The 17,781-nt window shown below is 39.7% G+C and overlaps 1 protein-coding gene across 1 annotated transcript in view; it reads left to right on the top strand.

Moving 5' to 3' along the window:
* Positions 1 to 4,278: 4,278 nt before the first annotated feature.
* The window catches only part of LOC137260027 (uncharacterized), a 29,158-nt gene continuing 15,655 nt past the window's right edge, over positions 4,279 to 17,781 (top strand). Inside the window, exon 1 of the mRNA XM_067797710.1 lies at positions 4,279 to 4,576. Coding sequence (XP_067653811.1) covers positions 4,279 to 4,576 — 298 coding nt within the window. The remainder of the gene's footprint in view (positions 4,577 to 17,781) is intronic.

Here is a 17,781-nt window from a genome sequence, read left to right as displayed (position 1 = left end):
AGTAACGTGCAAGGTCACAATATTTTGTCCTGTGATACTGCACACGTAACGAGGTATCTGCACATGTTTATGTCTACACCATCTGGTTACCTACAACCGGATGAGTGGGTTCTCGTTGCGTGCATAGGGTTGTGTATTGCACACTAGGGGTCGTGACGTCACTGAAAGAGCCTTCAAGTAATGCTAGTTCCAAGGTCACAAGTAGGGATCGATCTAAGCACCTTTCGCTTCCTATCGCGGTGCCTCAGACAGGTCGCCTTACTATGCCTCCAAAATCCTCCAAACATATCAGACAAAATTGAATGTTTCATATTTAAATGGGGGAGGAAAATAAGACATTCCAAACCCTATCTGATACTGCTACTTCAAAAAATGTCTCATAATAATACAAACACGACTGCGATATTCCAAAATGTTACTCGGAGGTGAGGTAGCTCAGTGGTTAAAGCGTTCGCTCGTCACGCCGAGTTTGATTCCACACATGGTTACAAAATGGCAAACCCTTCTGCTGTCCCTCCCCGTGATATTGCTGGAATATTGCTAAAAGCGGCGTAAAACCATATCTTTCTCTCCTTAAATATTTAATCTGTTAAAGCGACGTGCTACTTTTAAAGAAATGCTGCCTGTGTGGCGCACATCTAAATCTGATGACATCACATGCATCACATTTACATCGGACATTATCATAAGGATAAGCAGAGCATGATAACGACATGCCTTTCCGTTCACAATGTTTGTAGCAGAATGGGGTTTTAACTGCTCTGCAGCTTATGAACCCCGGAGTAGAATAGGTTTTCAACAACCCATGCTTGCCACAAAAAGCTGCTATGCTTATCGTCAGAGACGACTAACAGGATCGGGTGGCCAGTCTTACTGACTTGTTTGAGACACATCATCCTTTCCCAATTGCAGATCGTTGCTCATGCTATTGATCACTGGATTGTCTGGTCCAGACTCGATTATTTACAGACCGCCGCCACTTTGCTTGAATATCACGTAAAACTAAATTTACGCACTCACCGTAGCTTATGTGGCACAGTATAAGTCTGTACAAAGATTGTGGGCAGCTCAACAATTTTCTAAATATACAGGAACTAAAGTAAAAGAATGCATAAAGTTAACCATATGCACACAACGTCCCGAGGCTTAATTCTTTCTGTAAACGGCGAATAACTGGATAGGGACAGCTATCATGTCAGGAATAATGATGGATGTTCATGATGTCAGTCACGTGACTGACCTGTCAAGACATGTCAGGTGTCGTTATAGGGAAAATTGTTGACGGAGACTAGGCATAAATATAGTTATGGATATTTGAGCTGCAGTCGTTTGATGTGTGTGAAGTCCACTACAATGGTATCAGCCTATTGTACCGGAACCCTTATTGGACCACAGCAGGATGTTGTCATCGACAGATATCTGAAACGGAGATGAAGAGATGCCTTTATTACTCGCCCGTTCAGGATACTGCAGTGTTATATTGTTCCAGCAATATAACACTAGTGTCACACCGCTTGACGTATGACGTCAAAATGGTTCAAAGTTGTGACGTGTCACAATGCTAATGTAGCTGTCGCAGTTTTACTAGACCTTGCTTGACTCGCAGCTTCTATCAATTGATGTTGGCGAGTAATAAACAGAATACTAAACTCGCTTCCGTGTAATACCATACTTATTAAACTCGTGAATGATTCACTCGTTTAATAAATATGATATTACACGGAAGGTCGTTTAGTATTCTCTATTTATTGCACAGGCCGTCCCCTCTGACACTCTCACGCACTTACTTCGTCTTCAGTAAGCCCTGCTTTTCAAATGAGGAGACTAAAAGGATCGGGTGATCGGTTCACTGGCATGGTTGACACCTGTCATCGTATCCAAATCGCGTAGATCGATGTTCATGCCTTCGATCATTGACTGACTGGTCCGGAATCGACTATTGACAAACCGCCGCCAAATAGCTCGCATAAAACTAAACTTACTCACTGACTATCATTTGAAACAAGAAAGCATGGTCTTATTAGAGGAAAAAACCCACGAAAAACCAGTATCTGATCTGGGAAGGTCTTTCATGCCAATGTGTTATCATGGCTGACATTTTTACTTTTTAACCCACTGATATGTCAGTTCAATCTTGAAAATTAAAGTCAGAGGAAAGAAGACTTATCATTCTTTGGCACGACGGATCGATTGAAATTATCGATCTGTACTAATGACATTTTTGGATGGGACGAATTATGAGATGTCCAGTGAGGGCAAGACAGCTTTTCTATTTTTAGAAATGGGGATGTTTAATAAAAGTTCATACACATGTTTGCTTCGTCAAAGAAACCACTAAATAAATTTTGAATAGCTCATAAGTGTTGCAAGTAAGGTCATTGATCGTGGTGCCATTCTGAGAGCTATACTCATCCCCAGTAAGATGGTCTCAGTTTGGTTACTGGTCTGTCATTTGGATTGATTAAGGTTAATAAAATTGGCACTAATTTTGAGTTATTCCAAACTATGACATACACTACAATCTCAGTTTCATTAAATGGCCGAAGTATATTGATTCACGTAACACAAACTGACTCTAAATGGCTGAACCTTACAGTTATACATGTATTGTATTGTTAACTCGCGAGTTTGGGGAATCAGCTCGCTTAGCAGCTAGGAGGTGTAACTATACCAACCCACACACAACACGAGAACCTGAGTGAATAAACAAGGAGTTTATTACGCCACAGTCACAGGATGATCTTTACATAATTAATCACAATAATATAGGGTACAAATAATTATTAAAACATATTGACAATCAGTAATCAGTTGTCAAAATACATTATCATTATATGCTGATATACATAGTACACAATCATCATACATCGATTTACACGACACATACTACATAAATCAAGATACATTTCTAACACAATTTCGTTAATACATCATATAATACTAGCATATCCAAAACAACATTACGCAGTACATAATGAAATACACAGTTTCGAACACACTCTATACATTATACGAGTATCATTCAACACGGGAAGATATTCACTCATAATACAGTAATTGAAACAATACACGACACGCTCCGCGACAGCCACGAAACCACTATTATCAAACAGACAAAACATAGAACAGCAATACAGGGAGCGATCTGGGTTTTACAACGCTTTTAACAATATTTCAGCAATAGCATAGGACACCAGAAATGGTTTAAGACATTGTGCCCACGTGGGGAATCGAACCCGGGCTTTCAGCTTGACGAACAAACGCTCTAACCACTAGGGTACCTAGCCGCTCCTGAACAGAGCAATAGAGAGTAATACGTCTAAAATATATTAACGACCCTCGTTCCACATAACATAACGACCTTGCCAAGGATCTTAACATGTGGTCATGATAGCAAAAATGTATTGCAGAAAACATTGAACAGTAATGGTAACGATTTGCCAAGGTAGAAGAAAGTAAAGGGTCTTACCTGAGTGAATAAACAAGGAGTTTATTACGCCACAGTCACAGGATGATTTGTGACTGTGGTCGTCCCTGTTTTATACCCTTTCCCAGTTGTCATAGCTAATCGGGTTTACTGATAATATTGCTGATAAGTTGTTGTATCTAAATCCTATTGCCTAATTCGAGTACCGATAACGTACCTACTGCGAAGTTAAGTTACTCTATCAGTCAGAATTACATAAAGATTTTCATAACGGATTTGACCACAACGGCGTTGACAAGCGAAAGACATGATGCATCTGCTGACACATACAAGATATTGGTCCTGGACATTCGATATCAGTGTGACCACGAGTGAAGTACACGATAAATTGGATTAGCCTATCTCCATCTGTTGACACTTACAAGATACTGGTCTTGGACCTTCGTTATCAGTGTGACCCTTGGCAGATTGAAGATGTGGCACGTGTAGCATTTCGATATTTCAATAAAATATTCTGTCATAGAATCGTTATAAAATATTGTGCATTTCCACCATGTTAATAGTATTATCAGCAAGAAGTATATGGTTTATTCGGTCAGTATCACACCATCCATATTTTGTCAGGGTAAAAGTTTCTGATGACTTGTCTTAACCTTTTCATCCACAGACCACAATGGCTGCAACAGAACAGGTTCAGTAATGCTAGTCACGCCTTCAATTAGTCAGTGATTGGCTGATGAACAGAGCCATCGAACTTAGTTATAACGTAACCGAGCGTGCGGTCAATGCCAGCATCATTCCATCGATTAATACAGACTACCCTCCCATTCTCGCAATCGAGAAACAAGGACATGGCTGTGTGGGAATTTGTTCAGCTTGTCCTCACCATCACCATGACTTACAGTTTAGCTTCACAGTCATGTGGCAATCTGACATTTCACCACCTTGAAAGTTTGGATGGCCACCTGTTCAATGACACCTTCATCACTGAACGCAATGTTTCTGACAAGGCTGCATGCTTGTGGTGGTGTTTCCATGATCTGCAGTGCAACATGGTACTGCACAACCCAGGGTCTCAACGTTGCCGGTTGTACTATTCGTCTGTCATCACTGGGGGTGTACAAGAGGCAGGCTGGCAATATTATACAGGTAACAAATTCTGTGTGTCATTCTTGTGGTACTCTCATAGTAATACATGATCTAAGTTTGTCTGTTGTTTAAAGTTGTTCTCATTTGTAACCCTGCTAAACAGATAGAACACAGATTAACCTGGACTATACAATGTAGTTGTCTACATGATCAACATCGGTCTATGAAGTTAGGATACGATGACTGGCAAAATATTAGACCTTTAGTTGCTTTTGGCACCCCGATCTGCAATATTCTGGCTGTGTGACGGCAGTCTGTAGATATTTCACCATCAAATCCAGTGATAGACATTATAAGCATCGGACAATGCTGTTAGAATGTTAGTAAATAACGTTTACTAGATATTCTATTAGAGATAAATCACCAACAATTTCACTGTTTACAGATTCGCTGGACTTGCAGAAGGAGGTTATTTTATAATTAGTTATATTTACTTAACTCTATATCTGCTAATTTATGTCAATCGAACTTTTTCAGAAACCATATATATTTTAAATCAGATCGTTTTTATTCCTAACCAATGTTTAAAAAACATATAACATTTATTGTTATTCGGCGTGACATCGAAGATGACTATTTAGTTCAGTTCACATGTTTTTATGTTCAGCATACATAAACGACAATGTAGAACATACATAACTGTACACAACATTTCGCATCATGAAACGGCATAAATATTTTACAAACAAGATGAGAAACGGCATCTCCATACCCTATCATGGTCTGTCTTCCTGCTTGGAGATGGTCTTTTTCTCTCTGTAGTCTGTCGTTCAGTTATCTGTAGTTTCGATTGCTAGGTCGAAGATGCCCACCTGTTGTTTGTTGAAGGATGGTGATTTCGGTGAAACTTTGTTCCGACTTGATTATGTTTATGAAGGCAAATGTGTTGGGACAGGACAGGACAGGACAGGACATTTACTTTAGATATACATCTTCAACAAATCATACAATTAATTTCGTCTTTGTTAATTGCCGGTATGGGCCTGTGGTCTGTTCCCATTGTATTCCTGAGGCCGACAAGGAAACAAGCAGGAGGAATTAAGTTGTAAAAGCAGTAATAAACATGTTTAATGGGCATTCTAGAAGTTGGTAAGTCAAAAATGAAACATGTAGCTTTTATAGATTACAACTTCTTGTTTATTACGTTGAGCGACTTTTCGATGTAGATTCATCCAGATAAATGTGAATGCATTCAAATAGTGAGAAGCTTTATATACATGGTATGTTGTGACAAACAGCGGATTAACATTAACAACAGACACAATGCTTAGATAGTCTATGGTTTGATTACTTCTTCATAGCTCGATATGAGTGAGTTTTACGCCGCACTCAGCAATATACAAGCCATATGGTGACGGTCTGTAAATAATCGTGTCTGCCCCAGACAATCCTGTGATCAACAGCGTGAGCATCAATCTGCGCAACTGGTAACTGATGACATGTGTCAACCAAGTAGGCGAGCCTGACCACCCGATCCCGATAGGCGCCTCTTACGACAAGCATATTCACCTTTTGTGGCAAGCATGGGTTGCTGAAGGCCTATTCTACCCCGGACCATCACGGGTCATATATAGTATCCTTGGTGATCAAAGGTTTGTGGTGGCGGATTTCGATGGCTTCAAACAGTTTCCGAAACCAAATCCTATGTTTTGTGGGTATTTTCCCGGAAACGTTTTTTGCAGAAACTAATTCTATCTAGTTTGACTAGGATTTATGTACTTTTTAGATATATATATAATACAAAAAATGCCTCCGAAAAGACAACTATCTCAAGGCCAAGTGGCAGAGATAAAATCTCTCCACAAGACACGAAACAACGGTTTGGAATTGATTCTAATTGACTACGCAAAATATGGAATATGGAACAAGATATGCAAATGGTTACAAACTCCATTTCTTCCTCCCCCACTACAAATCCGAACTCTGACACAGCCGCATTGCCAGTCGCAGAACCGTCCACCAACACCCTCTTGCTCGCCGGCGAGATATCACCGATCCCCAGCACAACCACAGAACCATCGATCCTCCACATACCAGTTTCCATGGTCCATCAGAGACCCCACTACTTGGTGTACACAGTTGGAAGTATACATTGTACTGTGTATACATCTCGATCATGCATTTTGTATATAGCAGAGGAAATCCACATCGCTTCCCATTCAAGGAGTTACATAAAGCCCTAGCAAACAAATCCAGTGTGGTTTATAATTCCTTGCAAGATCTGGAACACCTTGCCGAAAAACAACAGAACCTCCCGCCACACTTGGACATATTTCTCCTGAAACAGTGAAATAGTGGAGAACTGGTCTCTCGGTGGTTTGTATCCAGTGGACTATCGTGGGTAGATTTTGTTCTGCATTTCTATTGGCCATATTGTCTTGTAGACCTTGCATACAGAATCTACCATACTTGCTCTACCAAGCCGGTCGTTGTGGTTCCTGACACAGTGGATTGCCCTACCACAAACGACGCACACTCTCTGTTTGCAAGCAATTTGTACCCGGAACCACACATATGCACCCTTGGTGTCGGTAGTACCACTCCTGGCTGTCCTGACCATTTTTGTGCTCTTGATACGTATTATTCAATATGCAGTGGGTTGCCGAAAAGTAGGTGAGAAGACACCACATAGACTAGGGGAACTGCATCTCGACTTCTTGATCATCTTTCCTGTTCGATATGGGCAAATGGCAGTTTTTGTAGAGTCTGAACATGGATTGTCCACCCAATAAGCGTTCTATTCAACCAGCGTCCTGAACTGTTCCATGAATCGAGTAGCACCAACAGTCAAACGTTTTGCGCCTGTAGATTCCCTCTAGAATGTCTGCGGCTCTTTGGCGTTCCTTGCAAGGAGGGTCTGTGTCTTCCATGTCCTTAGGTCCGCCGCAGTTGGGCAATGGTGTGTGTCGAACACTGTTCCGATATCCCTGTGTCGGTTCTGATTTCCCCGCTAGCTGCCGGACGGTACAAGAATATTTCTTCTCGCAGCGACATTTGTACACCAATCTGTCGAATAGAGTTTGTGTTGAATACACCCTGGAGGCAGGCATCGTTGTACAGCTTGTCTATGTTTGAGAAACAACCGTTGATCTCGGTTTCTTCCCGAACTTCGAGCGGTAGGCGATTCTGAGGTGTGTAGTCCATCGCTTTGTTTTTTCACAGAACACATTTCTTGCTATCGACACAGTGGTCAATGACGCTACATTTGCAAGTCGATTTGTATGATTTGAAGACGGCAGGGAGTTCCAATATGGTGGCGAGGCAGTCTGTGCATTGGTTGTGTATGTCCTTGGGTTACGGACAACACTCGTTGGCGAGAGCGATTCGGAGTTTGCCCTCTGCGGGTCGAAATCGATGTCAATGTAGACGAAATCCACTATTTTGCCATCTTCTACGAACTCGGGAAAGCAGACTAAAGGAGACTAGACACTGGCGAGTGATCTGGTGGCGCTTATAGACGGTGTTTCTAGGTCACGTCATAGTTTTATCATAGTGTCTAAAAAGGGAATTTCAGAGTACCTTGAGTCCATGGTAAAATGTAAACGTTTGTTCAAGTTTTTTAGTATGTTGTGAATGAAAGTTAATATTTCACCTCCAAAGTACCATAACATGAAGCAATCGTCAAGGAAATGTCGTTAATTTGTTTGAGTTTTGAGCTGGTTCTCAATACCCTAAAAGTAACATAGCATACGTGGGTTCCATATTAGTTCCATTGCTGTTCATCGTATTTGACTATATTCTTCTCCATCAAAATTAAATGCATTATTTTTCAACATGAATTTAACACGTTCTTTGACGAATTCCTTCGAGAATCGTGCTCGTGGAATGTTTTCTACCTGCATTACGTTATTACATAGATTTCACAGCATAATCCTGGTTTTGAAACATGGTTAAACATTTCAAGCTTTTAAAATAATATAGCATAAAATCAAATATATAAATACACCCCTGTCTAAATTCACAAACCCCCAGTATTAAAATATTGTAATCAAAACCCTTGACCTGTACCCTCACCTCTTGTCTGCTACTTGTGGCAGCAGAATCGCTTTGTGTCACCATATTTTAATCCTGTTTCTATAATTGCAAGACTATTTAAAAACTGGATTCATTGTGGTTTTAGCAATAACCCACTGCCACATCTCAATTCAGTGTTTCATTATACAATTCCATTGACTATAGGAGCATTGGAGATACATAAGCCGGTTTAGTCCCTCCCTCAATTCATTTAAAATAATGAAACTATCTGGAAGAGTAAAACCTGTCGACAATGGACAGTAATATATATAGACAGTAATCTTATATATAGTCTGGTTCATAATTATTGAAAATTTTTCTTCTTACTTTGAGCTATCCTAACACCTCAACTGATTCACTGATACTTAAAACTAAGTAATGGTATAAGGGAGGTAACTCATCTTGGCCTACTGAGTATAGTACAATTAGAGTTACCTCCCCTGAATTTGTAGCAGACGTCATTTTCCTCAGCACTGTCAACAATGTCTGCTGAAGATAAAAGAAGGTTGATTTTGGAGTTGTGTAATCAAGGAATTGATGATGTAAATACATTGGCAGAGAGAACAGGAACTCCTCTTTCTACTGTGTATAGGATTAGGAAGAATTTTAAAGAGGGAAAGGATTTGGGGCACCAGAAAGGAGCAGGGAGACCCAGAAAATTGGACTTCTCAGATCGCGTCCGGCTGGGAATTTTAGCGTCTGAAAAGCAAAGGGCAAGCATCTCCAACATCAGGTATGAAATGATAGAAAGGGGATCAACAGTTGTTTCAAAATCTACAGTTAGAAGAAATTTGATTGATGTTGGATGGGAGAAAAAGACTGGAATTCCTTCTCCTCTCATGAAACAAGAACATAAAGATAGGCGTGTTGAGTGGTGTTTGGCACATGAAAACTTTGACTGGGAAAATGTGATTTTTACTGATGAAAGCTCAATATGGGTATATCCCAATAATGTGAAAATATGGACAAAGTCTGCGTCAGCACCGTTGTATCGACGACCTAAATACAGCCCAAAGTTTCATGTATGGGGAGGGATCTCCTTATTAGGAACGACCCCGCTGTGTGTGTTTGAGGGAAATCTGACAAGTCAACGCTACACTAACATATTAGATAATTTTCTCCTTCCAAGTGCACATGTGTTTTATGGAAATGACTGGATTTTGCAGCAAGATAATGATCCTAAACACACCGCAAAACATGCCAAGCAGTGGTTTCAGGAGAAAAATGTGACTGCATTACCATTTCCTGCATATAGTCCTGATTTAAATCCCATTGAGAACATTTGGGGGATGATGAAGGAATGTGTGAATCAAAAGGGGTTGACAAAAATCGAAGACATGAAGAGAGAAGTGGTCCGATACTGGGACAGCATAACTCACGAGACACTAACCTCTCTGATAGGAAGTATGCCTACCCGTCTTAGACTGTGCCGTGAAGCTCAAGGAGACTTGATAAAATATTAAATTGTTACCTACACAACATGAAAAGGTCAGTTCACTTTCACAATACATTCAATTTTATCTGATTTGTTCTCGTTTAATAATATGAAATGCTTTAGCTATTCTCAATAATTTTGAACCATACTGTACAAAACATAACAGCAGCTTTATAATTAGATGTGTGGAATCAGAAGTGGTGTTACACATTTGTTGAGCGCTGCCTTAGCACCGAAATCAGCCATTGCGTTACCAACATGGTTGGGTAACCAACAGAGGATGATGTCGCATTGTCCAGTAGCACGAGCATTATACAATTCAATATTGTCCAATACAAGTAGAGCTATTATCCGGTAATCGGGAAGATATTGTTCTAGATCCAATGACAGTGGCACAAGCTACTTCGCCACCGTCCTTGGATCCATCTGTAAATAAGGATTTATATGTATTATATTAACTTTTTAGCTGATAAAATTCTTGTTTATATTGCAATTCATTAGTTTCTGATTTTTGTAATGCTGTCAGTGTCAGGTCAACTTGTGGCCTCACACATTGCCAAGGAGGAGACAAAGACTCAGACCTTGGTGGTGGACAGAATCTAATAGTTTTAGATGGCTTTTGCAGGCTACACCATATAGGATGGAACCATAGCCATGTTTTGAGCGGACAAGTGATCGATATAAGTGGAGGAGGGTAGAAAGAGAGTCTGAATAGATTATATACTGTTTACGTTTCGGGTGTCTTTGAATATATTTAAGAGCTGTTAACATGGCGTTAGCTTATGCTGTGAAAATAGAACTATTATCTGGTAATCTAGAAGATATTGTTCTGGATCCAGTGACAGTAGCACAAGCAACTGCGCCACTGTCCTTGGACCCATCTGTAAATAAGGATTTGTAATTGTTATATGTATGTTTCAGTTGATTATATTCTTGTTTATACTGTAATTCATTCGTTTCTGATTTTTTAAATGTAGTTAATGTTAGGTCAACCTGTGGCCTAACCAACTGCCAAGTAGGAGAGAAAAGAAGACGGAAAGGAGCTATATTGTCCAGCTCAATACCAGCAGCAGCAATAAATGGCTTTATTCTGAGCCCAAGAGGTGGAACAAGAGAAGACGTTTTGCTATACAAATCCTCATAAAGAGGATTGAAGACACAGTTATATGCAGGGTTAGATTCGTTAGAGTATAGTTTTGTGATATATTGTAAAGATAATTCGTTACGGCGTTGTGCAAGAGATGGTTCATTGGCCACAACGTAAAGACTATCAATAGGTGAAGTTCGGAAAGACCCAAGAAAAAGTCTTAAACTTGGTAGTGGGCAGAAGCAAGAAGTTTAAGGTTGGTTTTGCAGGCTACACCATATACGATGGAGCCATAATCAAGTTTTGATCTAATGAGTGATCGATATATAGATGTAGGAGGGTAACCTGATCTCCTCCCCACTTTGAATTAGACACGACTTTCAACAAGTTCTTCAGGTATTTAATATGTGGTAAGAAAGTCAGATTAGAGTCAAATATAAGTCCCAAGAACCTGGCCTATGATCCATCAACTGAATCATTAAAAACCCTTGAAAGGCTGTTTATTTTAATACTAAATAATGTCACAGATACAATACTGCCTTGTGGGACTCCCTGATCCTGGTTATAATGATCAGACAGGGTAGAGCCCACTCGGACTTGAAAATGTCTGTCATTTAAAAAGTTAGATATAAAATGAGGCAAACGTCCCCGTAAACCAAAATCATGTAAATCTTTTAAAATACCATGTATCTATGTGGTGTCGTACGCCTTGTCCAGATCAAAAAAGGATAGACACTGCATGTTGTTTATTAATTAGAGCGTTCTTCACTAAGTGATCAACGGTACATCCCTGTTTAAGGAAACCACACTGAATATCTGTTATGAGGTTATTGGTTTCAAGGCACCATTTATTTATTTTATTTAAACACAACTGTAATTGCCGTTCAATGGTGCGCATATTTTTACCACGACAAGAAATATTAAAATCATCCACAAAAAGTGATCCATCGATTGAATCAGTTAAAACCTTTGACAGACTGTTGATCTTAATACTAAACAGAGTGACAGATAAAATACTGCCTTGTGGGACACCCTGATCCTGAGTATAATGGTCAGACAGGGTTGAACCCACTCGGACTTGAAATTGCCTGTCATTTAAAAAGTTGGATATAAATTGAGGCAGGCGGCCTCGTAATCCAAAGTCATGTAAATCTTTTAAAATCCCATGTTTCCATGTCGTGTCGTATGCTTTTTCTAGATGGAAAAAGATTGACACAGCATATTGTTTATTAATTATGGCATTCTTAACAAATGATTCTAAACGCACTAAATGATCGATGGTACTTCTGTTTTTACGGAAACCACATTGTATATCTGTTATGAGGTTATTGGTTTCCAAGTACCAGACAAGTCGATTGTTTATCATGCGTTCCATGGTGTTGCAAACGCAGCTTGTGAGAGAAACTGGTCGGTAATCTGAAGGATCACGTCCGGGTTTAGGTATTGGGACTACTGTAGCATCCCGCCATGAGGGAACTTACGACATAAACCATACCCAGGAGACAGCTGGCCTCATGTTAGGCATAACTGTATCTTCGTCCAGTGTTAACTCATGTAATATAGTGTGTGAATTAATGATGCATAAAAAGCCACCAAATTATTTTATTTACATTTCGTTTTGTTAAGATATGCCTAGTAAGATTTGTGCGACGATCTGTTTCTGGGAAGAGGTCCCAGGAGATGGAAAACATCATTTAAAGAAAGTCCATAACAAGTTATCGAGAGATAGTCTCTTATTTTATTCAATTAAGATCATTCTCGTAGTGAAACCAAATATTCTGCCAGACATTTCTGCAGAAATGCATTTTCAGAGCCAATGTGTGAGCTTAACAACCCGTTTGCACACTTGCACATGACCTCTTTAGTTTTGTCTCCTCGATATCTTTCCAGTGACATAAAATATGAGATGTAAGTACTCAGATTGATTCTGGGTGAGTGAGTTAATATTTCACGTCACATCGGCAATATCGCAGCCATATCGTGACGAGAACATATATGACAAAAAAGAATACATATGGATATTATGAAGAACCTGTCTACGAAGGACAGTAAAACCACTAGATTATCACAGTTAGTATTAAAATTAGCGTGGAAACTTAAAAAATGATAGTATCACTATTTGGACAGTACAATATAAAACAGGCTATAGATCGCCAACAACAAAGGGTAGATCACCATACCAGGGACCATGGGGACTTACAGTACCTCTGCTACCTGCATGGTCCCTGGCTGGATTTACACCATCCCCTCAGCTGTTGGCGACTGTATGCAAGATTAGCCACAAATTAAAATGACACATATTCTACGATTAAAAAAAGTGGAAGATTCAATCTGACTTAAACCGTTTTGGGACTTACGTACCCTCTCAGGAGGACAATAATTTTACGGTACTTCAACCCCCTTCGAGGATACAGCCACTAACAATCTTAGCTGCTAATTGAACTTCCAATCATAAAATACTTATTTATTTACATGTCAGTCAATACATTCAATTCTCTTAAAAATGCAATAATTATATGAGAACGTACGTTACTAAAAAGGTCCTTTATAGTTCTTGATTTAAAATAATTGTCCCTTGTGATGGAATATTCAACACAGTCAAGTAAGACATGCTTGACCGTGATGATTTCATCACAAGGGATGCAGAACGGAGAATCCTCGCCTTTCAAAAGATATTCATGCGTATACCTAGTGTGGCCAATACGACATCGTCGTAGTATGACCTCTTCAAATCTGGACCGACAACCCAAGTAGGTGTAACCAGCATATGGTTTTATTGCATGTAATTTATTGATACCTACTTGGGTGTCCCACTTCTTCTGCATCAGATCACGGATGTAAGATCTAATTGTAGCTTTATAATCAGAATAGGGAATATGAAGTGGTGTCACAGATTTGTTGAGTGCTGCCTTAGCAGCAAGGTCAGCCAAAGTGTTACTAGAGATTCCAACATGGCTGCAGGGGTTCAAAATTTTTTTTAAAAGCCACTTGGCAAGTGACTTCAAGAAAGTAACTTACCCTGACTAATTTTCCACTTGCCCTGATTTTTATGACATAATTGTGATGATATTGTGAAAGAATAAATCAACATGGTATTTGATGTTATTGTTTACTGTTTGGACGTCTTTTTTCTCTCTTTACAGGTAATAATTGGCACTGTTTTTATACAGAACAGTCTCTGACTCTCATATTGTTGAAACGTAATTTAAATCAATACCAGTATGATTACTCTAAGGCTTTATGCATCTCTGGATTGGTGGCGGACTTGAAACAGTGTGGATATGGCAAAGATATGCCTGCTTGCTCGTGAAGACCATGCCCCTTGACATGTCTTGTACCTTTACAGCCTGTCGTCCACTCTTTGATTGCTGACCTGGGGTCGAAGTCTTTGAGGGACTTGGGCCCATGTGTCATAATTGTCAGGATATTGTTGAGGTTATCTTGACTGAGAACTGATCTGTGAGAGGATTTGACAAGATTCATAGATGAGAACAGCCTCTCACAAATTGCGGTGCAGGGGCTGATTGTAAACATATGTTCAACAATTTTCAAGAAAACCTTGAAACACTGGGGTCTACTAAACAGCAGGTTTGAGTAGCAATCATACACTGTTTTTTTACAGTTCTTTAAGTATCCTTTAAGAGTGGTGAACTCTTCTTTGATTCTTGTCTTCTCCTCATCTGTGAATAGTGGATGGTAATGTTCAAGTAAGGCATCTATCTCCTCACACCCATACACTGAAAGACTGCACCTATCAGTGGGCCACTCTGTGTAGTCTAGTACTTTGAAGTATTTCAGTGGAGCTTGACTGAAACATTCAAACCTTTTGTCAATATATCTCACAATTCCATCAATGAGTGAATTGAAGAACATGTCCTGTTTGAAGTTTACATGTTTTGATTGTCCAATCAGTTGAATCACACCATCAAAAGTACCATCTTGGGGTGAGTAGAGATCCATGAAGGCTTTCAGGTTTTCTCCTGTTTCTGGCTGTACCTTTAGTTGGGTAAGTTTCAACATAACACCTTCAATTTCCTGGGACACTGTAGTGACAAGAAGGTCCTCCTTTTGGAACACAAGAGATACTTCAGTGAGTAAAGGGAGCACATCCAACAGAATAAACAAAGTCTTAATGAAAGTCACAGTTTTTATTTTTGCAAGCCAGCCCTTTGCTTTAGAGCTCTGTTCAGTTCGCCCAGTAGCAACAGTTTCAAAGTGTTGTATCACTGAATGAAGACTTGTCCTCAGAGCCCTTACAGCTCTCTCTTTGCTAGCCAACCATCTCACATTTTTCACATCACTCAAATGAACCAAATCTGTTTCAAAGATCTGAGAAATAGTTTTAAGTTCTCTTCTCATTTTGGGGCTATTATGGTAGAATTTAAATATCTGTTTCAATACCTCTTCAAAAGTTTTCAATGGCAACAGGCCCTTTACTGCGTCCAACACTGACAATTCCAGCTTGTGTGCTACACAATGAACAGGTACAACGTAAGGAGCTTCTCGTGTGATCTTTCCTGCAACTCCAGAACGGTTACCCATCATAACAGATGCACCATCAAAGTTTGCAGACACTAGTTTGGGCCCCTCACAGTCATGTGATACAAGCTTTTCATAACTAATATCATTCATTTCAAGAGCAGTTTTTATTCCATCCAACACCCCATCAGCAGTAGCATGATCTAGAGTTACAACTGCAGCATGGAATGAAACTGGAACACCATGGCTTACATAACGAATAAACACAGTTTCCTGTTCAAGAATTGCCGAGTCAGTACTCCCATCACTAAGAATGGATACATAGTTTGCTTCATTAATATCTGATTGGAAGTCTTTTTTCAAACTATGTGAAATTGCTTGAATAAACTTGCTCGCACCATCGATGTTTCTGTAATTACGCCCTATGTCCACACCAACCCTGTCAAGCAAGTCTAAGTGCATTGCAAAATCACTTAGTGGTTTTCCTTTGCTGGCAATGAGAAATGCTGTCACAAACAGTTTCTCAATTTGATCGTAATTCTTCTTGTCCATGTTTTTAAAACACTTCAAAAGTTTCCCGTCTCTCTCTACTTTATCGCAGCTTGCCCCAACCTCCAAATCACCGGTTTCACCGCTATGAATATAATATGACAAACACTCGGCATGAACGGCTGAACTGTCATGGATTTTCAGATATTCTACTCTGAATTTTGAACACCCACTGACAAAAGTGTTCTTTACCCCATGTCTCGTGGATACAGACGGAAATCGCGCACAATATTCACAAGTCATAATGTCTTTTTCTTCGTTGTAAAGTAACCACGGCCATTTTGAACACCAAGACTTCTGAAACTGTCTACACCGTTTCTCGTTGTCGTACGTTTTATCTTTAAATTGTTTGGTGCAAACCTCGGCTTCGGTGTCATCACCCAAGGCCTTCCTTTTCACCCCTGTGTCCGATTGTAAAAAACTGTCCATCAGTTTCTGTGACATGTTTTTTCCCATAAAACATGAGGAGGCAATCGTCTGCTATTCAGCCGCGGTCTGACAGTTCACTCAAACGTGCCTGCCGGCTCTCTTGTCAGTGATTGGTCAGTTATTTATAAAAATGCTCGCTTCGGTTTCCAATAGCTTTACTGCGAGGCCCCGATCGGGGAGGGATAAATAGCAAAGAAAGATAACTCTAGTTTATTATCATTGCGAAAGTTCCCTCATTTTGCTCTCGTATCGTCTCACATTTACCTGTTGGAACCGTAAGCATTGCAGTAATTATCAGGTAGCCCACGGGCAAGTAAGATATCATTATTTATACGACCAAAATGAAATCTGCCTTGTCCCGGGCGATGAAGACGATGTCGTATTGGCCAGTCGCAAGATAGTTATAAAGTTCAATAATTTCTATTAAAAGTGGATGTTTACATGCTAGGTGTTTAATAGCCTGAAGGCAAGAAAGAGAGTCTGAATAGATTATGTACTGTTTATGTTTAGGATGTCTTTGAATATATTTAAGAGCTGTTAATATGGCGTTAGCTTCTGCTGTAAAAATAGAACTGTTGGCTGGTAATCTAGAAGACATTGTTCTGGATCCAATGACAGTGGCACAAGCCACTGCGCCACCGTCCTTGGACCCATCTGTAAATAAGGATTTATAATTGCTATATTTATGTTTCAATTGATGATATTCTTGTTTGTATTGTAATTCATTAGTTTCTGATTTTTTAAATGTAGTTAATGTTAGGTCGACTTGTGGCCTAACCATCTGCCAAGGAGGAGAAGAAAGAAGATGGGAAGGAGCTATGTTTTCCAGCTCAATGCCAGCCGTAGAAAGAAAGGGTTTAATTCTGTGCCCGAGAGGTGGAACAAGAGAAGACTTTTTGTTGTAGAAGTTGATTGAAAACACAGTTATATGCAGGGTTAGATTCGTTATAGTATAGTATAGCTTTGTTATATATTGTAAAGATAATTTTATACGGCGTTGTGTAAGAGATGGTTCATCGGCTTCAAAATACAGACTGTCAACAGGAGAGGTTCTAAAGGACCCAAGACTAAGTCTTAGACCTTGATGATGAACAGAATCTAATAATTTTAAGTTGCTGTTGCAGGCTTCACCATATACGATGGAGCCATAATCAAGTTTAGAACGGACAAGTGATCGATATAGATGGAGGAGGGTAGCTTGATCACCTCCCC

Source organism: Haliotis asinina, chromosome 13, assembly GCF_037392515.1.
Source record: "Haliotis asinina isolate JCU_RB_2024 chromosome 13, JCU_Hal_asi_v2, whole genome shotgun sequence".
Lineage (NCBI taxonomy): Eukaryota > Metazoa > Mollusca > Gastropoda > Lepetellida > Haliotidae > Haliotis > Haliotis asinina.
The sequence above is the reverse complement of the archived record's forward strand: the minus strand, read 5'-3'. Positions and strand labels throughout refer to the sequence as shown.